Source organism: Meleagris gallopavo, chromosome 13, assembly GCF_905368555.1.
Source record: "Meleagris gallopavo chromosome 13, MGAL_WU_HG_1.1, whole genome shotgun sequence".
Taxonomy (NCBI): Eukaryota; Metazoa; Chordata; class Aves; order Galliformes; family Phasianidae; genus Meleagris; species Meleagris gallopavo.
The window spans coordinates 18920168-18945031 of record NC_139416.1 but is presented as its reverse complement, the minus strand read 5'-3'; the positions used below and the strand labels follow the sequence as shown (position 1 = coordinate 18945031).

Sequence of the window (24864 nt, the reverse complement as noted above, 5' to 3'; positions counted from 1 at the left end):
AATTATGTCCCATGAAAAAGTAGAGAGGCTTATAAAAATCTTACTGCTTTGTGAAACCCTCCATTACCTCAATCAGAAGGAGCAGCAACATGCATTTCTTCAGCATTAGCGATGACCGAGTAGAGGACATCACATATTAATAAACTTGAGTTATTTCAAGCAGAGAGGAATATTATTTGGCATTACCAATCTTAATTTTAAAAGTTTTTAAGTTCCACTGGAAGCATGGAGACAGCAATCATCTAAGATACACTCCGAAGGAGCTTCTTGTATCCCTCTTGAAACAACACATTAATAATTACTTCGTGCTTGATGATTGTGAATGAGAAATGCCTTCATGGCTGCCACTCTGCAAGGCTGGAAAGTAACAGGACAGTTCCTCCCCCAGATAGTTTCCTTCCCCTTTCTACACCATTTGCATCACTTCATTTTACAGATGGCCTGAACACCATTCCTAAGTCCAGAGCACGGCCACCAAGGGAAGGGAAGAACTGGAGAGCCTGGATCGGAGAGAAGGAAACTTAGAGTGCAGCACCTCTGGCCTCAAGGAAAAGAGTAACACACTCTGTGAGACTCGCAAAGTCACAGATTTGTATTGACAACATCAAGATTCCCTTCTACTAAATAGATTTTTTTTGTCTAAGAGAAGCCTCTTCATACTGCAAACTGCATCCTGAGTATTTCACGAACAGATCTGCTCCTGATCCCATGGGAACTTGCTTGCATTCTCATTTACCATCACTCTTTTCTAGCAGTGATGCATCCATAGCCCTGGTGCAGCTACAGAAACTGCTTTTAGGAAAGAGGAACAATAGCAAAACGTTTCATATGACTCAGAATGAAAACAGAGGTGCAAGCAACATAAGCACGCAGATGTCTGCAGCCACCACAGATGAAACCAAGCTGAGTTTGGTAACCACTATTTTAAACCACAAGGGATTTTCTCATCTGGCAACAGTTTTAGCTATATTTGTTTACATACTAGGTTTCATTAGAAATTCACATCCTGATTTCAGGCTACAGCTTGCAGTCCTTCAGAAGGCTGAACATATGAGCAACACGTGGAGGGACAGCGCACTCACCTCTGCTCACAGGGCAAAAGGGGGAGAGCTGCTGCAATGGAGTACTCCATTCTTCCAGGAGCTCTGGGAACAGAGCAGATTTCTACCAGAACAAAGTTTTACAGTAAAGGTATTCATGTAGATAGATTATTCAATTTGATCAGAGTAGCCAGTCCTCACTGTGCACTGCACAGTGCTGGATGCTCCAGTGAGGCCAGGATGGGCAAGGGAGGACGCAAAGGCAGCGATCCTCCTGCTGACACTGAGCTCCGGCTCCTTCCCTGCCCAAACAAAGCGTCCTTTGACTGCACTTGGCTGAGTTCAGCAACTGCTTCCAGAGAGCCTGCCCTCAGACTTCACATGCAAGGATCCCTAACAATGACCTTGTGTGTTGGAAGAGGATGGCTGCTCAGGATTTGGCAGAGATTAGGAGAACTGCTGAAACAGTACATCAAGCACAGGGGGCAGGTTCCCAGCAGAGCATCCCTTTGCACCACAAAACACATAAATTTTTTTTTCAAAACAAGAAGTGGTATTACTGGCTGGCTTACTTTGGTCATAGGGGAACACTCCTGTGTCCAGCAGGACAAAGGGGCTCTCCAGAAGTATACAGAGCTAGGAAAAAGCAACTAAAGCCCCACTGAAGAGAAGTTATTCTTTCGCTTGCTAGCTATGCAAAATAGTCTATAGGATGACTCACATTGCTGAGATGGTCAGCTTTTCCAATGGAATATAACACGACTTCCAGCAGCTATCCAGGAGCTCTGCGCTGGCCTCAAGCACAACCGTAAGATCGCCAGGTTTGACTTTTTTTTTCCTAAGTATTCTCAGCAATCACACAGATTATGTCCACATTATGGTACTCAGACTTCCTCGGAAAAGAAGAAAGGAGCGCACCTGAAAGTCAGGAGTAATAGGTAAAGGAGGAAACATTAATTACAATCACCACTCACCCGAAGAGAAACAGGCTCAGCTACTGTGTCTGTAACAAACGCACATCCCACAGTTGCAAAGAGCAATGCACAGGGCAAGCAGTGGGCTGCGTCCCACAGCACCCCGCTCCCACCACAGCCTGTGCTACAGAACGGGTTGCCTGCAGTCACTGCCTTCTAGAAGGAAACTCCTGCATAGCCTCATTGAAAATTTGGTGTGGGTTCCCCTCATTCTTTCATTTCTATCATTATCTAATGAGTCCTAAGTGCATCCATCCCTACATCTTGAGAAGCTTTCGGTTTTTATTACGGTTTTTTCCTAACCCCCCATCATTAAAAATCAATTAGCTTATGGGTAACATTATACAGATGCTTCTGCAGCAAGAGGCTGACATCTGCAATGGCAGCATCCTGGATACTACAGCAACAGTCCAAAAATACCCCACAGAAGAAAACAAACTCCCGCCTCCTAAAGCTGTACTCTCTCTGATCAACAAAAGCACTGAACGTCCAGGCTGGGCCCACCTCCCTCCTCCTGTGCAATTAGCACACTTCTCAGAGCAAACAGAAAAGTTTAATCGTCTTTAATTATCCAGCTCAAGGAGGACTGAATTTCTTGCTTGATGTCCATATAATTTCCCCGACAATGACTTCACCATCCCTTTACTGGAAGTTGAGCGTAGCTTCTTTGCCATAAAAGACACAAAAGTTTCAGTGAGGGCTGTGCTGCTGGCACAAGCAGACACAAAGGTCCTTGTATCTGCAGGCTGCTCTTAGGCTGCTGCATGTGTTTTCTGAGGGGTGGGAGGGAATGAGTTGCAACTAATGTGCAATCAAGAATCATCACAATTACAAATGTAAATGAACAGGCAATTGGCACTGACCTTTGTAGATTGTTAGAGGACTAATTAAGGTATGATCAGACACTCTCTTCCAACAGATTGAGATGCTTCTACACAAGCAAATATCTACATACCGCCCCAGAGACAGCAATGCTTTTTCCTACATGCTTGTACACAGCAGCGAGTTAAGTACACATGGACACACATTGAACCCTGGCACCTTCTCCCTGCAACAAAGCACTGGAGGACGGAGGGGAAGGACGTGTCTCCACCTACTCGGTGCACACATCCTGTTTAACAAAGGTACAGCAAAAGGGCTGAGCTATCTTTTATTGCTCTAACCAACAGATTTATGCAAAGTTAGAGATGAAAACACTAGCAAAAGCTGGAAGAGTTTGGGGAATGAAAAAACGAGGTAAAGAACCTTTCAGCAACGCTAGCAAAGTCACAGAGGTCTCCAGATGAGAAAGTGCAACTGTGGCTGGAGCAGGAGGAGGGCAGCTCCTCACCTTGGCACGCATTGTGCCAGGGCTGTACCTCGTTAGCAGCATGGGACCCCCACCTCCCGCACAGCCCCACTCCTCCAGGCACGTGGGGCTGTGTGGCTGCAGGAGTGGGGTGAGGTGTGGTGCCGGCACTGAGCCAGCACTGAGATGGAGCTGCTCCTGCCCTGAGCATGGAGCTCTGCAGGAAGGGACACTGCAGAGCCTCAGTGGCATGGGCTGGGCTGGGACTGGGCTCCCTCCTGAATTTTTGCCGAAGGTGGAAGAGGGTGAGGAATAAAAAAGACTTTAAGAGTCTGCAGAAAGAGCAGTGGTAACAAAAGGGGACTCACCCTGGAGAAAATGAAAGCCAATATTGTATTTGTAAGGAAAACGAATTCTAAACAAATATAATTAACCAGAAGAGGAGAGAGAATCACAGCAATGATTACCGGGGAGTAATAGCAGGCATCAAAACAAACCAGTGCACTTGTAATGCAGCACATCAGCAAAAAGTCACTGTCCCTGCGGGCCCCGCTGACAGAGAAGTGTCACAGATCAGAAAAGCACTTTCTACTCAAGGCGTCTGAAACACAGGAAAGATTTTCTCATGTTATCAGTTATCACAAGAGACTTCTCATCACAGAGCAGCAAGGCAGGTCTGCCTAGCCTGCAGAAAGGAGGACAAAAAACATGAGAGGGATACAGCAGAAACAGCATCACGCCGTACAACAGGCAGGACTGTAAAGAGCGTGCGGTGAGCAGAAGCATGGCACCGGGCCCCAGGGCTGCGCACAGAACCCCTGCACGGAACCCACGCAGGAGCACGGCGGATGAGTGCAGGTGGATCTCGGACCTGACACAAAGCAAAGGCCTCAGCGGGCCCTGGGACGCGCCTGTCCCTGCCACACAGCACCGCAGCACAGAGCTGCAGCAGTGAAATGTGCAACAGCAGCATCTCACAGCACCGAGAGTCTGAAAGTTTGGAGAACAAAGGAGAGGCTGTCCTGCTCAGAGCAGATCCTTCTGCGCACGAAGAGGGAGCACGGCATGAGGCAGCTCTGGGAAGCCAGGTGCTGCGCTGTATGGGGCCGGCCTCGTCCGTGAGATTTCCCCTCAGCGATTAATCAAGATTTTTAGTTTTAAAAAATTACCTTTTTTTAAGCGGTTGACAAAACCTTTTCCTTTGTAGCTAGTGAGTTTCTGTACAAGTACCTGCAATACCATAATCCTGGCAGATGTGCAAAGAAAGAGATACTTCTGAAGTAAAAAGCAAACAAACAGTTTCAAGTTCTGTGTGTCACAGATGTTATTCTTTTTTGCTTTTAAGAAAACTCACAAACCGTACAACTCTGGTCAACATTTTCCTTTCAAAATCAGAATGTTATTTCAGAGCAGAGCATCGTGGAGAGGCAGAACTGCTCTCAGAGCTCCTGTTCCCTCCAGGACAGCGTGCTGTCCCTGTCACTGTGACCTGTGGGAAGGCGCAGCGCACACCTGCGACTCTGCCAGACCTCCATGGTCACAGATGGGGCACTTTTTTCCAGACCATGTGATTCAATTCCCAATAAAAAATCTGGTTTACTTTGTGTCTGTTTTGCAATTGTTTCAGACCATTCCTATCAACACGCTTACCAGCAAAGCAACCCAAGTGTTAATTCAAGGGACATTTCTAAGACCCGCAAGGGTTCTCCTCCAGCTGCCTTCCTTTCTCAGCAGCTTTAAGCTCCAACCACTCTTCCCTGCCTCTCACTACGGCTATTCATTGCAGAAAATCAGCTCCTCAGAGCACCTCTCTGTGAGATTCAGCCACTTCCACAGCAGCCATGGATGAAAGCTCTGGTTGCGGCTCAGAGGTTGGCGTGATGACCTCCACCGATGTGCATGCCTGCAGCTCAGGCATCACACCTGGCAGCATACATAGCAGCCTTCTTGGGTGAGCTCTCCTCCTCCCTCCAAACAGGCCTTCATGAGATCTTATTTTTTTCCTAACATTTAAAAGTTTTGGAAGCTTTTTATGATTAAATAAAGTACAATTTCTGTTTCAGCCACACTCACTGTCTCCTTTAGGGAATTTCTGTTGCAAGATTCACGGTTGCAATCCCTTCCCTATCACCTTTTGTACAGCGTAATGCTTGCCCCGTGTCATGCGCTTTGCCCACTTGTCAAGAGGAGATGTGCATAACTGGCAAGCACATCTGCCCATTCTCCTGCCTAGCCCTCAGCCACATCTTCTTCCAGGTCTGAAGTGACTGCCATACTAAAAATCAACAAACCAGTCAGATAAGAACGCACTGGTGCTCAAGACATCATTTGACACAACGAGAAACATCTACAGAAAGTAGAGTATGCTGATCTGCTACAGTTGCCCAAACGTTTAGACAAACAAAACTTCACTGCTTAAGACTCTAACCCGAACATACACAGTTCTCTACATCAAAGCTGCATTTAGACCTACTGGAACTGAGAAAATCACCTATGAGTATGAAAGGAAGCACACGCATAACTTCAGGGCCACAACCATAAGCCCTGTGAGGCAGAGCTATCTGTGACACCGCGAGTACAACAGCGGTCCTGTCATATTCCATCACTTATTATTCATGAACAAGCATCATCCCCACAACAGGAAAGAAAAAGAAGAGAATCACTGCACTTGCCAAGAGACGCCACAGATGGCCCTAATGCTGCAAGTCAAACACTTGTGCTGCACACAAGCAACAGCCTGAGGCTGTTCATGCAAGAAACACAGCACTCACCCACATCAGCAGCCGGACACTTGCGGATGGTGAAGATCTGTCCCAGGTCTTCCTCTTCTTCAGGGAGACCCTTCTGCAGACGCTGCAGCTTGCGGAGGCTCTCACTCCGCTGGTGTTTCATGGAGCGCACGTGCTGGATGAGGTTCAGCTTGGCCTTGGTGGAGTAGTTACAGAGGACACAGTGGTAATAGCAGCTTTCACCCTCAACCCCGCTCTCGTGATGCTGAAGGTGCTGTGAAGAACAAAGCAGAGAGATGTGAGTTCCATGCACCATCTCCATTCTCTCTGGGTTAGTCCACTGCAAACTGCTAAAAGAGCCACCTGGGAATTAGCTAAGAAGCCACTTTCTCAAAAAGAAACACAACGATCAGGACTGTTTGCTCTCAAGATACCACATGCTCTTCAGATTAAAAAGTGAGGAAAACATAGCACGATGAAATGAGAAAGATGGGTAGGACCAACTTCAGTGAAGAAGAATACCAGATCCAACATTAACAACTATTTACAACACAAACGTAGCTAATTCCTTCATATTTAAAGCTGGGGGGCATTCAGTTTCACCTCACACAGATACACCCCCAGCACACTGCGCTCCGCCCAGGTGCCGCCCCGGGCCCTGCAAGCAGTGCCGGCGGAGGGGCAGCACGCGGCGGCTGCCACCAGCAGGGGCTGGCAGGAGAACGCCTGTCACCCCCTGACGCTGTGCTGTCACAGCCAATACAGCTGATTTGAAAGTATACTTTGATCTCTTGGCAAAAATCTATCAATTGCTTAGCAGAGACGTCCGCACTGGGACCATACTAGAGAAGTGAATGCCTATTCCATGTTGCAGACCCCGGGAGGCAGCAGTTGTCTCTTACAGCCATAGGAAGAGCTCCCTGCCCGCAGGCACGCTGGTGCCCAGCACGGCCTCCGTCACCCAGATGGGGGAGCGGCCACCCCCAGAGGTTCTGTAATATTCCCCACTCCTGCAGCAAGGGCTCGCCACAAGCACGGGAAAAACAGCTACCAAAGGGCACAGGAGGCCCCTGGGTGAAGACTCCTTGGAGTCTGGGGCACAGACCTACGTCGCAGCTAAGCGGCAATCCACGCCAGCTCTGACCCTCCAGCCTCGAGAGCCCATTTTTGGCTTCCGTGTCACCCCATGGAACCTTTCTTCACCACACGCTTTGCTCAGGGCACATAAGCTGGGCAACCTGGACGTGATCAATCAACATTTTTTTTGTCAATCAAAAATATTGTCTACGTGCAGCCAGGACCTTCTGGTAAAAATTCTGACAGGCATTATCTCAGTTACAGCTCAGATAAGATTAAAGACATATTACCCAGCCCTGTGTGCTTAGCTAACATGGAGGAAGGAGAGCCCTCTGAGTCTAGGAATGATTAAAAATAGGATAGGAGCTGATGCTGAGGCTTCTGATTGGAAGTGCAAAAGAAGAGAATAAATGTATTCTAGATCTGGCTAATTAGACTAGCCTCTTTTGGGATCACGATGTATTTAATTAAATTCACTGTAATATTTGAAGAATCCACCAGGGCACTAATCCCACTGGTGCCTTCAGAAGATTTTTTTTTGCTGTTTTCCCTCATAAGAACTTATTCCTCCCCTTATTTCTATTGTTTGCATCCATTACCCTCTTCCTGAGCCACAAAAAGAGCAACGGCTTAAGACATGAAAAGCGAAGGTTAGTGAGCCAGTCACCAAAGCTGTGCACAGCCCTGTTCAGCCAGCCCCGCTCTGCTCTGCTTCCTCCCATTTCTGCCTAGGAGGAGTAAAACCTCCTCCTGCCCTCCTGCACTGCCTCAGCTTCCTCCTTCAGCTCAGAAATCCATCGGGGACAGAACCCGTCCTACAAACACCTCATTTGGGGCCAGAAGGTGTCAAAAGAGCTCCGAAATGGATCTTCGGCAAGATGGCGCAGAAATCCCAAGTAAGCAATCACAGAACCATCTGGTCATGGGTTCAAGGACGCATCAAGGATGTGGCTCTGTGGGAACCAGAAGCAGAGCCCGAACTGCCGAAATCCCTGCAAGTGTGAAAATGCCCCAACCACCACCACCGTGTGATCTCTTCCTCTGTGGTTCACATCTGTGTTGCAGTAGAGGCCAGAATGAGACAAGGTGCAAAAGGAAGGAGCTGAGTTACTGGAAATGATGGGGCACCAGACGTTAAGTGCAGTTGTTGTCCATCATAATGTGAATCTTTCCCATCTATCCGTATCACAGAAAACATTGAAAATATTAAACTAGAACTTTGTAAGAAGACAGATCAACTTGAAAATCAAAGGAATACATCGTTCCTAGGAAAACCAACTGACTTCTGTCAGAGAACATTGATTTCTGCAAGTCTGAGCAGGGTGTTCACCTCCCTCCCTTTCAATGATAGGAAACTTCCAACATCTGGTTCTTCACGCATGGCATGCAAAATATTGATCAGCTTTAGTCAAAGCTCCACTTTAAATCAGAAACAGACAGAGGAACGCTCTGATGGAAACCATACGGCTCACAAGTAACGTTTCCCCGGGGGACAGGAGCTGTTTCTGTACGTACACAGCACACCACTATACAGCTCATCACACCTTTCCCTGCACACAGATCACACCAAACCTGGCCCATCTTCCACGTGAGGAATGCATGGGTCTGTGTGCAAAGCCACGTTCTCTCATGGCAAAGGATGCTGTTCAAATATCCCATTTATTTCACTGGCCATCACAGCTTCCCCCTGACCTTTACCACAGATCTTGCTCTCTGGAGTACCTACTCCCAGTCAGTTATGGAAAGAAAAATCGGTAATTTCCTGCCAAAATCAACTACCTCCTCGGACACACTGCTGTGAAGAAGACCTGCGTGTAGTGAGAGCCAGGACGATCCCTGCCAGGCAGAGCTGCATGGCACAGCGCAAAGCTGAGCTCCCAGCACATGGTGGGAATGTTGGCACGCAGCAGCGTCCAGAACACCTCTTTCCGTTTCTCACCTGGGTAGCAGTATTTGGGTTAATTCCATGGCAGAGCCACTCACCAGCTGCCACGCTTGTGCCAGCCAGGATGGCTCCAGCCCTGCCCCAAAAAAGTGCCAGGTCTGCATTTCAGATCAGATAAGGAAATACCATAGAACTCCACCCTTGCTACGTTCTGGGTTTAGCTTGAAAGAATCAGCACAATTGGGAGGATCTGCGTGCAGAAACAGTTTAAATCGGCAGCAGAGAAAGGCAGCGTGCCCTTGGGCCAACACAGCCATCCCCACGGGGCTCCGCGCCACACACAGGCGCCAGCAGCACTCCTCAAACAGGGGAGCACGCGGTGGGACGGCACAGACAGGGATCAGAGCACGGCCACGAGTTGGGCACCGAGCAGCGCTGTGTGGGACTGCCCTGCCTCCCCTGCCCCATGCCTGGCTGGGAGATGGTTTCTGCTAATAAGTAACAGCACAGCCATGTACACCATATTCCTGTGGAAATGTAACTTTTAAACAAACTAAGGAATGACGCTATACTCATTTTTCTCTCTCCATCTCCATCCCACACATCTCCAAACTGTTTATTTTATCATCTGTCTTTTCCCCATCCAGCACTGCCGCACCCACCATATTTTTCAATAGTCGTGGAATTTAATGAAACAGCTGTATTAATCTGTCTGGCTGCAGGCAGCGCTGCTCATCCCCATGCCATATATGTGGCATAATTTTTCAGAGATGAGACTGTTTTAATAAAAACAGAGGATTCATGTGGCCACCACAACACCAGCGATACTCTCTCCTGCCGAACAACTTCACTGCTGTTTTGGTAGGCAGTGTTTATCATTTCATGCAATCTCTAAAAACTTTCATAAATATTTTAAAGAGAAATCAAACCTGGCTCTGCTTGAGACCTCTTTGGGTTAGGTTCCATACAGCGCAATGAGCTCAATCCCTGCAGTAAAGGCGCTTGTTACAGTGCTCTGTTGCTGGAAGGGATGAAAGGTGTTTCCCAAAATCTATTTGCTATGTTCAGTGGGTCAGACATATGTCTGAACCGCACCCCTGGTTAACTGAAGAGATGCAATAATCTGGGAGCACCACCCTGACCTCCTCCTGTGCACACCACAGTCCCTCGCCAGCACGGCCCCACTGAGGCACAGCTGCCTGGAGGCATACAGAGCCACAGCAGGGATAGTGCACAGCATCAAACCGCACCTGGTTCTCTGAAAGCCAATGCCAGCACACAGTCAAGCCCAGGAGGAGCTGCTGGAGGCACACCAGCACATCCTCAGAAGAGGAGGATAACAAGGGGCAGAGTCTTCCTCAGCGTGAAGACAGACACAGGTAATTAGCAGGGCTCGGAAGGAAGTGTCTCACGCCAGTAAGAGCCATGCCCAGGATGACGCGGGCCCAGGGAGCTGGAGGTGAGGCTGCAAGTTCTCATGGAGAGGAAGCAGACCCGCAGCAGACCTCAGCAGTGTCCGTTGCCCCCCCCCCATACGCCTCCAATCTGCCACATGAGATAAATCACACATTCCTAGAAGAGAGGAATTTGAATATTTAATGAAAGTCAGGTGGAAGCAGCTGCCTGATCCTGATCCGTTCCAAGTACTCCGTAAAAGTCAGGGCTGCCCATCCATCTTACTCTCCTTTCACACCTGTGTGCCTGGCTGGAATTTCCTGCAGCCGCTGGGAGGACGCATGGATGCTGGAAGGGCTGCCAGTGCCGCAATCACCCCAACCCAGATGTTGTGAAAGGAGGAGAAAATCGATTCTCCATACGGCAGGTTCAAAAGATGAACTTCTGTTCCTCTATATTCCAACGTCCTGCAGTTGTTTACTGCTTCTGAAGAAGTAATGTTACAAAACCTTTGGCTCCCTGCAGCCTCCCCAGCTCCTTACGTAACAGCCCCCCCCAGCAGCCTGCCAATGGCCACATGCCTCTGCACTGCAGCTGTGGCAACCTGGATGGCCTCACAGCAAGCATCGCTGCCCACCCCAAGGGCTCCTTGGCATCTTCCAAGCCCCTATAAACACCACGACCAGATGAAAACACGGAGATTCTGCGCAACAAATCTGGACGTTGATTTGATTTTTCTTCATTTTTCTTCTCAGAAGGCTGGAAATGCAGACCTCTCTCCTGCCAAAGAAGCTGACATACTCGATGCAAGGCCCTGAATCACACTGCAAGGCTTTAGGGGCACTGCTCTGAGCCCCGGTAAGAGCCAGTCCCTACATTCCATCCTCTGAATCTGTATTTTCACATTCAGAAACATCAGGCCCCTTTCCTCACAGAGGATCCCCGCAGCAGTGCACACAGCAGCTTAGCACACTTAGGGCAAAGTCAGACGTATTGCACAAGGCAGAACAACTGTCAGCGTCGCCAAGAGACAGCTGAGCACCCCCGGAGGACAGGAGCTATGCCCTGGGTCTGGGCAGGGACACAGGTACGAGGCTGGCACCAGCTACACCAGAACACTGCGGGGTTCCCCCAGCAGCCCCACGGCCATCCAGCAGTGCCCTGCGTTTGCTCCACCAGCCCTTGAAGTCTCATTAAAAGCCAAATATTGCTCAGCCTAAAGATGGAGAGTTCAGCATGGATTTTACTGAACGTTAAATCAACCAGCAAGCGTAGCCAGCAAACTCTGTGGCACTTTAACTTTAAATAATGCAATAATTATTGAATTTCCTTTTTATAACCGAAGTGCTGGAATGTAAACAATGGGGCTGTAATTGCAGGAAGGGGGGATCAATAGAGGCAATCGTTTTCAGCCATGTTAATTGTAAATACAATTGCTCCAAGATGTCAGCCTCGTTCTTCTCGCTCCCAGAATCATCCTAACGGATGACAGAGTCCAACTTCCCCATTACAGCTGTTCGTTCCTTTAAGAGGTTCTCAATCAGGTCTGATCAATCTGTCAAGATAATGCATGGAGTAAGTAAGACTCTTCCAAACACAAGCTCCCAATCAATAGTCCGGACTTGCTTAATGAGGAGGGGCTAAAGCCCAGAGGGAGGCACAGCCCCCGCTTCGCTCTGCTCCGGCAGCTAACTTCTTCACAGGGCCCTGCTAAGCCCACCAGCTCTTAACGAGGACATCGTTTATGCGGGCTGGGATGAGCAGGTCTCATATTCACAGTCCCCCAGGGTCAGCAGACAAAAAATGACACAGATTAGCAGAAAACAAGAGCCAGGAAAGGTTGAAAGTAACCCCTCTGCCACACGCACACCTTTTTAATTGTGCAACAGACTTGAAAGCCCTAATTAATCCTTCCTTTGGAGATCCCAGAAGATGAAAATCTGCATAGGACCAGCGGAAGCCCAACAGCTTCTCTAAGAAATTCCCTGCACACCTGAAGAACACGTCTGTGGGTTGAGCTGTGCTCACAGCACTGCACATCAGCCAGAAAGCTGCTGGGAGGAGAGGAGATGTGGAGGGCACCTGGGTCACAAAGATGCCATTCTGCATCTGTGTTACTTTGTTCTGGTAGCACATGTATCCATCCCTGTGCAGCTGGACAGCACAGCACACAGTCACCGAGCATGAAAGGGAGAAAAAGAGAAAAGGCCATCCGCTGCTCACTGCCATGGAACTTTCCTTCCTCCCGCTGTTGCACTACTGTAGCAGTAACCACAACATCCCTTGGACAGCTGCAACTTTTGAGAATTTTCCAGACCCCTGAAATCTTCACAGCTCTCCCCAGGGAGGCACCAGCATAAGCACGGCTATATGTGGAGATGAGTAGAGGAGTGCATGTATCGATCTTGCTAATTATAGTGATAAAAAACAAAGCACAGCTGAGAGTACATTTCCTATCAGCTGTTCTGGAAAGTGCTGCCCTCAACCTGTGCTCCTGCTCTGGCCACAGCCCTGCTGCTCCCGGGGGGCTGCACGGGGATTTGCTGCTGCTCACTGTGTCCCTCTGACAGACAAGAACCCCAAAACCTTCCCATGAAACGTACGCTGCTACAAATGAGGGAAGTGACATAAGCTGAACATCACTTGGTTCTTCCTGCAGAGCAGTGCAGTGGTTTGGAGATGGTGGGGCTCCTCTGGAGTTAACAAGATACCCATCTTCCAAATTGATGACATCTGGCTCCTGGGGAAGGTAGCATTTGGTCATTTTCTATTTTCCACAGAAGTTGTCATCCCTGGGGCAATGAGAGAAAAGCTGTACTTTGTTTTTAAAAGCAGTGCCTAGAAAGTATTGCATGGACAGTAACAGGATAAAAACAGCAACAAGATGTTTGGTGTGACAGAATCCTATCACTAAGGGCAGGCCACTCTTCTCATCAGGGCTTTTCTAACTCCTAGCTCTTGGACAGCCAAGAGCAGAGGAACTCCGGAAGCTTCATCTCTCCAGGCCTCAGGAAAAGCAGCAGCAGAACAGCTGAACGTGAAGACAAGACGCTAACCAAACACAGCCTCAAAGATCCCACCACCAACAGCTTCTCTGTAACATACTTTGTATGTGTACTTTAAAATAATGACTTCAGGGCAAGTTGTTAAGCTGTGAACACACAGGTGAACTAGAGCAGCCTGTGAATTTGGAAAAGCACTGAAAAAGGCAAATTACACAATAAAAAGGACTGGGAGGAAATCTGAATAGTCAGCAGGATAAAAATCTGTTGCCCACATTGCAATTATATGGCTGTTGAGTGACTGAAGAAGGCTTTCTTTAACACAGAACAAGTGGGACAATCTCCACAGGTGATGCATTACTTCCTCCTGCAGCACCAGGCATGGCCATGCATTATCCTCAGCGGGATGGCAGAGGAAGTCCTGCAGCACAGCAAACACAGCACTGGGCTGGGAGTGCTGCCTCAGAGGTGGAACAGCTGTCTGAATCCCCTTCTGTATGTGTGGAGACTGCTTTAAGATCAGAAATAAATTAATGCAGGTGAAAATGCCATTTTACACCTTTTGGAAGTGATGCCATCACTTAAATTAAAATAACATTGAATGTGGAACTTATGCTTTAACTTCACTTGGCACTTCAGATTTCTAAGCCAATAACCACATCACTCTGCAGCAGCTCTTGCTCTGACGCTGCTTGCTCCAGTTGCGTACCTGATTTTTCAACGAAAACTCTGAAGTCAATACATTTTCATAATTCATTACTTCTTTACTTTGAGGTATAATTAGTTATTAAAAGGAATTCCAGAACAAATCAGAGCCCACACGTTATTCTTGAGAACAAGCTGCAGCTTACACGTCCCCTTTCAGTCTCAGCCCCTCCTGCAGCAGGTGCCTGCTCTTCCTCTTGACTTTCAGCTCTCAGTACTCCTTTCCAGCAGCAGGAACACTCCTTGCTCCCCCTGGAGGAGCTGCACCCCGCAGGGCTCAGACCCCACCTTCATCACTGACAGCACAGCTCCAGGTATTCCTCCCTCAGGGCTGTGATCCACCACCTCAACTCCTCTGAGAACTCCATACATTTCTGCCAACTCAGCTGTGCTTCTCCAAAGGAAAAGGCCACAGAGCACTCAGTGCGCTGCAGCGCTGCCCACAGCCAAGGCACTGCGCACCAGGCGTCTGTGAGGGGGCTCGTGCCGAGGACACGGCCACATGGACAATGTGCTCCCTTCACTCTGAGAGCAGCCGGGCCCCAGCATGCAGAAGGAGGGTGGAGGCGGGACAGTCCCCAGGGAGTCCTCCACAGCCCTTTCGAGTTGTGGTTCAACTCCTGTTGCCCACAGTGCATCGTGACCACCGTGTGCTCACACTGCTGCAGGGTTGCCCCGCAGGGAAGGCGATGCTGGCAGCATGCAGTGCTCCCGTGGACCTGCACGCAGCAAAGGGACCATTGTAATAATGCTCCAAAAGCCAAGTGGGAAATTGAACCAGCCACAGAAAACCACACCGACTTAACGTTATTTAATAAACTACTACAGACATAGATCAGCTCCCCTCGTCCAGTATTTATTGTTTCATTTATCTCTAGAGAAGTTACAAGCGTTATGATAGACTGAAGATTTCCTTGTTTTCATATAGTTTCTTTATAACTTCCTACAGCAACGTACCACACTGAATCCCAACAGATAACCATACAATAACAACAACAACACACTAGACAATTTTTTAATCCCCTCCATAAATCAAAGAATATCAATACCAAAGATGGATGACACAAGCTCCCTTAACGCAGGCCAGCCAGGATGCATGTAGGAACAGACCAAGCTCACCCCTTACCACCGGCGCTCCCAGAGAAACACTTCGAGAAACACTTCTCACTTCTTTCCAACCAACTGGAGCTCTACGTGCAACCCGGGCTGGTGAATGCCCATCCTTCTGCCTCGTCACAGCATCCCCAGCACAGCAACACACACCCCTGGACACAGAGCCCTTGCCCTTCCCAAACACCATCTGCTCAAAGTCATGAGGATCACCACCACCTTCTGTTCGATTCTCTTCTCCAGCATCCCACACAGCGTACATCTCCTTACTCAGCACCCCAGTCGCACTGGCTCAGCTCAGGACAGTCCTGGATAACGCACTGTCTGCACTCTGGGGCACAGTGAAAGTTGGTATGGTAAAAGGAAAGCTGGACAGTAGCAATGCACGTGGTGTAACTGTGATGGTGTAAAGGCATGTGCCCAAAGGAAAGCGCACCAAATGAGTACAACAGAATGGAAGCAGGAAGAGGAAATGTATAGTAATTCCAAGAGATTAGAGCTGGGCCTTGAATGTGAAGTGAAAACTGGTAGGCAGAGATAAAAATCAGTGGAGCCATCCCTGTAGAGCAGTCCTTCTTCTGAAGTACAGCCCGTGTGGCTGGGCACCAAGCGGGGCATCTAAAAATCACAACCTTTGATGCAGTTCCTGTGCTTCTGTAGATCCAACACAAGGATAGGAGCATCATTTGATTTCAGACAAGCACTGCGAAGGTAAGTTCATTAAGTGGCTGTGAAACACACAAACAGAACACAGAGCACCACAGAAATGCCCATGAGAAAATAAATAATTCTTCATTCAGTGAAAGCTTTGGATTGTATTAGACAAAGCCTGGGGCAATGCAATGAAAGACGAAGATAAAAAGAAATGGAATAATTACTCATTCACAGAATAAGGCAAGAATCCTACTGGAAAAATATGTATGGAAGTACTTATAATTAAAAACTAGCATAATGCCTGTGCACAAAGGAAGGGCTGAATTAAGGCAACCTGATGTATGATACATTCTATGTTGAAGATGGTTGCGAGAACTTCCATGAATGGACACTAGTGTGCCTTAAGAATTGTGTAAATAAATTGAGGCAATTTCTCCATACCCCACACCTCCAAGCAATCACTCTGCAAGGAAGGCTCCCAGCTGCAGCCTCTCCCACACTTAACTGGAAGAGCTCTTCAGCCCTTGAACAGGCAATGGTTCCAACACACATTCTCAGGCCCAGATTCCATAAAAAGGACATGTCAGTGGCCCATAATTCACAGCAGCAGACCTGCTTAGCTTGTGTTACACACACATCCCCAAAGCAGCCTGTGATCTATGCATGGGTTGATTTTGCCATATCAGGCTGTCAGCTTGTAGGATTGCCAAGAACAGAGGTAATTTCTTTCCATAACCCCCAGATGCTGGTACAGTAAGTGCAAACGTGGCCTCAGACATCCTGGGAAGCTGGGGCTGGCACAGCCTTGCTTCCTTTTCAAGCCCCCCAGTGGAAAACAAAGGTTGTCTGGTTTTTGATCCCTCCATCTGACACCCATGCAAGACATCATCCTTAATAGGATGGCAGAAACTAAATTTGTACAGCAAGGGTGGTGAGGCACTAGAACAGGTTCCCCAGTGTTGAGGTCGACACCTCACCCCTGGAGACTTTCAAGGTGAGGCAGGATCAGGCCCTGGGCAACCTGAGGTGGCTGTGGCGGCCCTGTTCACAGCACAGGAGTTGGAATAGATGGCCTTCAGAGATCCCTTCCAACTCAAAGGATTCTAAGTGGCCTGTACTTCACTATCAGAAAAATCACAGTGAGCGTGACTGTACAGAGCTGGAGAGCTGCCTGTGGATGCTGATGGACTCAGCTGCACTGCCAGCACAACCCTCTGAGCACCATGCAAATGGGAAACTGCACCTGAAATAGAAGAGACAATCTGAAATACCTCCTGTCCCCCCCTCTTCCTGTCACCCTCCATTGCTAATCACTTTAAGGCCAAGGAGAGCACAGGGAAAAAAAAAAAAAAAAAGTGAAATCTCTGTGCTAGAGCACATTTACAGGTTGAACTGTAAGCTTCCTGAGTTTGTACACTTTTGTACGCTTTCTTTTGGTGCAACAGTAACACTGATTTGTGTATTAGAAGTCCTACGTGTATCTAAAGATTAATTCAATTGTCACATACTTCTATAGGGAGACCTAGAGGAGACCAGAATGTCTCTATTAGTTCCCAACTATTCCCTGCAGGAGAAACTACAGAAAAAAAAAAAAAAAAAAGGAAAATACAGATCTTGTGGAAGGCCACAGAAGAATAAAAACCATGATGACAAATGCCTCTGCTCTTCGGTGCTTCCTTTGTTTGAGAGTGCCCACACCCACTTGCATTCGCTGTATACAGGTAAAGAAGCTCCTGGGGAAAGCCTGGTGCGCTATTTACTGGTTATAACAATTCTGGATCTGCAATCCACAATGTCAAGTCTGTGGAGACATACATGGGGTAAATGATAAATACTATGAAGGCAGCACTGAGCAGCATTAAGAGTAATTGCTGACTACTGCAATTCAGAAATAAAATGGAAGCAGCAAAACCTTTTGGGGAACAGTGCCCACTCACTGCACAGAAGTGTAAAGAGATGGCAGATGTCTAAATCCTTTTTATTAAATTGCAAGTATAACTGCATTTTCTTCAGTGACCTTAAGATTCTCATTTCTGGTAGCATGTGTGATGAGCTTTTTTGCAAAAATACATGCTCAGAGCTGGTGCCTGCTATTGAAGAGGATTTCTTGTCCTAATAATCTACTTGCCCAGCCCAAGAGACAGACATTTTAACACGTCTTCCTGGGCAATAGAGTGAATATACCAGAAAATCCAGGTAAGTCAAAAACAAACAATAAAAATAGTTTCGTGAGAAGGTACGCCAACAATAGAAACAGGTGTGTTCCTCTGTGGGACCGCAGGAAACATGCGCAGCAGACAGCCTGTAACCTGGACTTTGCAACCTGAAATACACCATCTGCAAGACTCCAAAAATCTTTGTTCTCCCTCCATCTATGGCAAATGCGCACTCAAGAACAAGCTCTGACACCCCCGTCTCCCCAGGATGACTTCCAGCAGTGCACAAGCATCATCATCAGCTCAACTTCTAAGAATGCAGCTGGTGATCAAGGGCCAAAACCACTCAGAGTACTGACCCTCTTCGTGCCTCCTCTGGGCACTGCTCTCTGGTTACTTAACACGCAGCACAAGCAAGCATACCTGTGGCCACCCATGGAAGTAAAACCCAACCATCCCCAACACAGCACGATTGCATGCAGGCCTACAGCAGTGAGCGGCCTGCAGCAGCAGTGCTGAGATGGGGGCATGCTCAAAGGCAGCAAGTCACAGCCAGGGCAGGGAGGTGGTGGCTGCTGCATAAGAGCTCCCAGCTCCTCACTCCTCTGCGTACCCTGCACAGGGATCCTCCTTACCCTGGCACATGCTCAGAAAAAAACAACAACTCTGAGTCAGGGTCAAAATAGAAAGAAAGACCAATCCAAGAAGAGGCAACCGCCAGAATCGGGAGCTTCCCCGCAGCACCCGTAGGGGAGGGCAGGCAGAAGGGCACACAGCCACAAGGCAGTCTGTCAGGACACAGGGACAGGGCCTGCCTGATGGGGCGGGGACACCAACGTGACCCCAGCGGTGGGCACTGAGAAGCCAATCGCCCCTCACAGGGGTAGGGACGCCCTGGCCCAGGGCTGGCAGCATGCAGTAGAGCCCAGCTCCAGCAAAGGGGCTGCCCATGCCCACAGTGCCCCACCAGCCCCAGGGCAGCTGCTGCCGTGCGTGCCCCGAGCACGGCTGTGGAGCCGCAGAGCCAGCATTCCAGCTGTGAGACAAATGCTGCACTCCTTCCCCACCAAAAAGCCCGAGGCCTCCTGCATGTACGCTAACCACAAGTCTTTGAGAGGCTTGTGTATTTACAAACCAAGGCATGTTGAAATCAAAGGGGATACCATATGACATAATTCACATTAAAATGTCAACGGGCTGACAATTTATAGAGCTGATCCACCAAAGGTGGGAGAACTAAGACGTGGTAATTGTTTAATTCCCGCTTAAACCAACAGCAGCTCTACCTTCAAAGGCTGCAAGGTGCTGGCCCCAGCCATGATGCCAGCAGCTGGCGCCTGGCCAGGCATCGGGGAACAGTGCTAACTACTGATAGGCGCCTCCTGCAGCAGGGCACCAGGCTGGATGTGGCCCTGAGAAACACTGCCCACACCACAGCAAGCATCTGCCTCTGTGGCAAGGACAACCTGCCGTCGAGGGCAGAGGCTCTTTCCGGTGTGTCAGCAGCTGGCAGTGTCTGGCCATGCTGCCCCTCCCCAGCACACAGCACAGGGCAGCCCTGACCTGGCCCGTGCTATGGCATACGCAGTGCTCCAGCCACATCGCTGCAAGGCATCCATGGACTTTTTACCCCAGGTAGATCCCACAGCTTTGCCACATCCCACACACGGTCCTGCACTGTGAGATGCAGCACCTGGGCCATCCTGTGTGGCTCAGCCCACCCTACAGGGCTGCTAGTGACACGGCTGGCAGCCTGCAACGGCATGGAGGGAAGGCAAGAGAGAAATATGCACTTGTGGGAAGAATGTTACCTGAATAAACCACAGCCAATAAATTTTCTATAAATGCTGGCTAATGCTGTCCCTTTGAGAGCAATGGGAAGGGACTGCGTGGGCTCCAGAGCCCTCTGCACAGACTTGCTGTCTGTACATAAACAGTAACACCTCATTCTCTCTTCTACCTCATTAACTGAAACGCATTAAAACAAGTGTGCACTGGGAGCAGAAAATGAGACTGTTAAACCAAGCTGATATAATCCTCATCAGCTGTGGGAAATGAGAACACATCCATTACACTGAATCAAGTATGCCAACTGCGATTTACCAATAATGTTAAGACCCCGAGAAAGATGCTCTTTCCCTGGACTGCACCTTTGCTGCTTCCTTCACACACACCGTTCTATTTGGCATCTTTGGGACCACGACACCTGTGGTACACAAAGCAGTGTCAGTGTGTTCCGATTCCATGCTTTGAAAGCAATGCTGTGGGCCTTTGACCCACACCACAGACAGCTTTGCACAGCTTCTGTTCCCAGAAGACATTCTCACTAAGCTGTATAAAAGCAGAATAAAATGCTCAACTAGAAGGGCATACACCCAGAAAACATCCCAGAAATTGGGATATTTAAGGATCAGAGTTTCAAATTGGGATGTTCAGATGCAGCATGACAGTATTTAACAGCAGCATTGGTCACCTAGGGTTAGATACACAGCTGAAGCCTTCACTCCCAGCCTCAGTGATACAGCCTTCAGAACAGCATTAGGGAGACAAAACACTGCATCATACAAAGTCACCACTAGCACTGGGTTATTCCCAAAGCCCCAAATTCTCCAGTTTCGTATCAAACGCAGCAGATCGAATCGCAGACTGAGCCTCAAAGTGGTGACAGGAGCTGTCACAAAGACACTCACCTTCAGCTCCGCGTGAGGATAACAAGGCATGGCCTCCTCCCGGTGGGGAACCAGACACATCCACTGCCTGGACGAGACGCAACTTGCCCAAGATGTCAGAGAAACCTTCATGCATTCATTTTTCTTACCCTGGAGAGACACAGTAAGGGAACCTGCCTGATGGCACAGGAGCTGCTGGCTGGAACCAGACGGACCACATTTCACAGACAGCAGCTCCAGGCATTGCAGGAGCGCACTGGATTTGAACTGTTGACCTTAAAGGAGAGGCTCAGGTTTCCAAGCTGTTCTCCTCAAGCCGAAGCGCACTCCTGGAGTACCAGGCAGCAGTCTTCTCTCTGCGACACCTCCACCTCTCTTCAGTACTTCCACAGCAAGAACGTAAACAATCTCTCTAATACCTGCCACTGCTGCATCAGATGTTTCAAACCAACGGTACACTCGAAGCAGTGTTTCCCTGCGTGCAGTTTGTTTTGAGTCAAGTCTAGACTGAACTCCAAGGCTTCGCTTCCTGATACAAACCTTGAGAAACTAACAACACATGCTGGGGTCTCAAACAGCAGTTTCCAGCAGCCTGCGCAGGCATTCTGAACAGCGTCCACAAAGTCTGTTTAACCAGCGTGATGTGTGCAACAGAATCACAAAGAAACAGGCATTTAAAGTGACATCTGTTGGATTAATTAGCTGTGTAATTAGCCTCCCCTCTGTGGAAATAGGCTTTGTTACTGCTGCCTGAAACTTCCCCAGGTGATTTTCTTTGTAACTATCGTTCTTCAAGCATGAGAAAGAGAAGTAGGTGGGACAGGGTTGTAATGCATATTCAGGAAAAGAGGCAGAAATAGTCTGGAGGCCATTATGCATCTGAAGAGAAGGGACAGCAGGTCAGAGGACCAAACAGACCACGTGCATCCATCTTCGCGAGTTCTGTAGCCCCAGGATGAAAGGAATGGATAAAATGCAGATTTTTTTTACATTCTCTCAAATTAGATCAGAGCATCCTGGCCTCCATCTCCTGCCTCAGCTCTCTGCTCTTCCCACCTCCCCTTCCTGAGATCTGACTCCCAACCAGCTGGGCAACGACAGCAGCCGTGCTTCCGTCCAAGCCACAGCACCCTGCTCCACAGGCCACATTCTGTTTGAGGCAGCAAGGCAGTCAGGATCCTGGGATTAACTGCACAGGTGATTCAAACGGCCAAATAAAGGGACTTCTTAGAAATCCATGCCACTATTTTAACCACAGAGCAAAAGAGGGTCAAGAAAGGATCAAGACACACATTTTTAGTGTCAAGACAAAAGCAGTATAACAGCTGAGGTGTAAGACAACTCCTACATAAATCAAGCCAGTACTGAAGCAAATATTTTTACTGCAAATTGATCCCAGCAGCCTTACCATATTGTGCCACAACATTGACTGTTAATTCCTTGCAGCTTGCGGCAAGGGGAAGGATTCAAAGTGCAGTTGAGGGAAAGAGTGCTAGAGGATTTTGATACAATGCTGCAAAAAAAAAAAAAAAAAAAAAAAAACACCACAAAAAACCCAACCAACTCCAATGCCTGCTTATTACCCGTGCACAGACATGCTAAGTGCCCCCAGAACCACATGGGACAGAGTCCACTCCTCACCAGGAATCACCCACACACTGCCTTGCTACATCTTGGCAGAGAGACCTGCAAACATGCCAAAGACAGCAAGGGACAGAATAATGTAGCTGAGGTTTTAAGTAAGTATTTACTTATGAGATGGCAGCAGCATTTTGGGTGCTGCTGTCCCTCCCCAGGCACTGCCCAGCCCACACAGCCACACATCAGCACCAGGCTTGCCCTCTGCAGCACAGCTGCTGCCTTGGCAGAGAGGTAAGGTAACCTGGAGACAGGTATCTTCAAACAGCTGCAGCACTGCTTACCAGAGCTCATCCAACTGCACCTGAAGGCAGCTTTCAGAGAACCTGTTGCATAAGTGCAACTTATTGCCTAATTTGAATTGCAGAACTTGACTGCACACAATGCAGCCCAAGACCAGAGGTTTTAAGGACTGGCAGGTATAAGAACACAAAGCACTACAGTAACGAGTTATATATCACACACACATTGCTTATTTCATCCATTTCCTAGGAGACTGCAAAACTAGATCTTCCCATGCTACTTTCACAGTAATTTTTAGAAGTTCAGCTGTTAGGAAATTTTACTCAGAAACAGCTCAGTTATCTAGGAGGGGAGAAGACAACGGCTCTTGTAATCTGGCAGCGCTAGCACAGCCCAACAGAAACCAGGAGTCCTTTCCTTGTCACACTGTACAGGTTGGGAAAGCACCCAATGGCATCCTTCCCAGCTTACCCATCAACCCACTGTGACAAATGAACGTTACCAGACATCCATTATTTAATGGAGCATGCCACCAGAGCCTGCAGCGGCACTCAGTCACCTAGCAAGGGCTGCTGCCCAGCACACTGAAAGCCTGGTTCTCACAGCAGAAACCGGCTGTTCAGGCAGGACCACAGGACTGAAGGCACTCTGCATTGGATGCAGATTTGCAGCAGACACCACCAAGCATGAGCATACAGCCTGACAGTGCCACCCTGCTGCCAACTGCAGCCTGGAACAAAGACCTCCTCCACCTGTTTGCTCCAGCCCTCCAACCCAGGCCGCTCCAGTCTCAACTGCTGGTCCACAGGAACAACAGACTCCTGACCTACAGCCTCATTACCTGCCACAAAACCTCCAATCAGCTCTTCTGGCTGGAGCTCCTCTTTACAGTGCTATATCTGCAGGCAGGAGGGTATATGGGTACACATTTCTGCATCAGCCTGCACTCATAGTGACTGACTGTCTGAAAAACAAAACGCAGGTCTTTAGGATCCCAACTGGAGTCTCTGGCACAGGTTCACCCTCCACACTCTCCTCTGCAGAGCAACAACTTCCCACAGCAATACAGGAGGGACCCACACCCCTGACTTCATTACAGCCTTCAAATATTTAAAGGGAGACTATAAACAGGAAGAAAATCAACTTTTTACATAGGTAGATAGTGACAGAACAAGGGGAAATGTTTTGAAACTAAAAGAGGGGAGCTTTAGATTAGATGCCAGGGGGAAGGTTTTCACTGGGAGGGTGGTACAGCTGCCCAGAGGGGCTGTGGATGCCCCGTCCCTGGAGGTGCTCAAGGCCAGGCTGGCTGGGGCCCCAGGCAACTTGACCTAGTGCTTGATCTAGCAGCTGGCAGCCCTGTCAGCAGCAGGGTTCATGATTCCTGAATGCCAAACAATTCTATGATTCTGTGAAGGTCTGCTAGAGATTCTGTCCCCAGCCCTAAATCAGAGCAGTGACCACAGCCAACTTGTCCTCATTCCCACCACCATCGGAGGCTCCACACCATCAAGCCCCAGCTTAAACTACTTGGCTGTTCTTCTTCCTTTCTGTTTGAGCAATTCTAAATCTCAATTTTAAACCTTGCTTTACAGCGAGCTGTGGCTGTGTGTCTGGGCTAACTGCTGACACCTGATGCTGGACACTGGCTGCTGCTCCAGCTGCAGTCCCTGATTTGTTACTCAGGTTGCTTTTACACCAGGCTGCTGGCTGCTCGTGGCACAGTACTTACCAGAGAACTGTTGACAGAACAGTTTAAGTGCCTAAAGGCCATAAATAAAACATTCAGCAGGCAGTACTGAGTATTCTCCATAGTTTTGATTTCAGCCCTTTCAAAATGAGGTATATAAAAGTATGAATTTTTTGAATTCTGTACTATTCACTATTAAACACCTGAAGGAAGATAAAAAAAAACAAAGCAACACACACCACTACCTCCTTCAGTGACAGGATAATGTGAAGGAGCAACCTGGCAATCATAAAAATCGCAGTCCTATGAGGGAGGCTTCTGAAAGGGTTAAATGGACAGCAAGTGGCTTTTGTATTAAAATACTTTGCTGTCCCAGTAGGGCATTAAAGCAGAATCTGACAACGGGGATTCAGTCCTCCCATAAGTTGCTTTATGGTAAAAAGCAGCTGGCTCCATGTGCTGCTGAGCCCACAGAGCTCTGGGAGCAGCGCTGGCCAAGGAAGGGCGCCTGGCCCCAGCAAAGCCCCACGGCCCTCTCAGCCCCAGGAGCACAGAGCACAGCTCAGAGAACTTCCGGGGCTGGGAGTCCAGCAGCACTCTGTGCCCAGC

General features: G+C 48.6%; 1 protein-coding gene across 2 annotated transcripts in view; it reads right to left on the bottom strand.

Moving 5' to 3' along the window:
• The window catches only part of ZFHX3 (zinc finger homeobox 3), a 140507-nt gene that overhangs the window by 59860 nt on the left and 55783 nt on the right, over positions 1 to 24864 (bottom strand). For both annotated transcript variants that reach the window (XM_085235027.1, XM_085235026.1), the window contains one exon: positions 6074 to 6305. In XM_085235027.1, coding sequence (XP_085091153.1) covers positions 6074 to 6305 — 232 coding nt within the window. The remainder of the gene's footprint in view (positions 1 to 6073; positions 6306 to 24864) is intronic.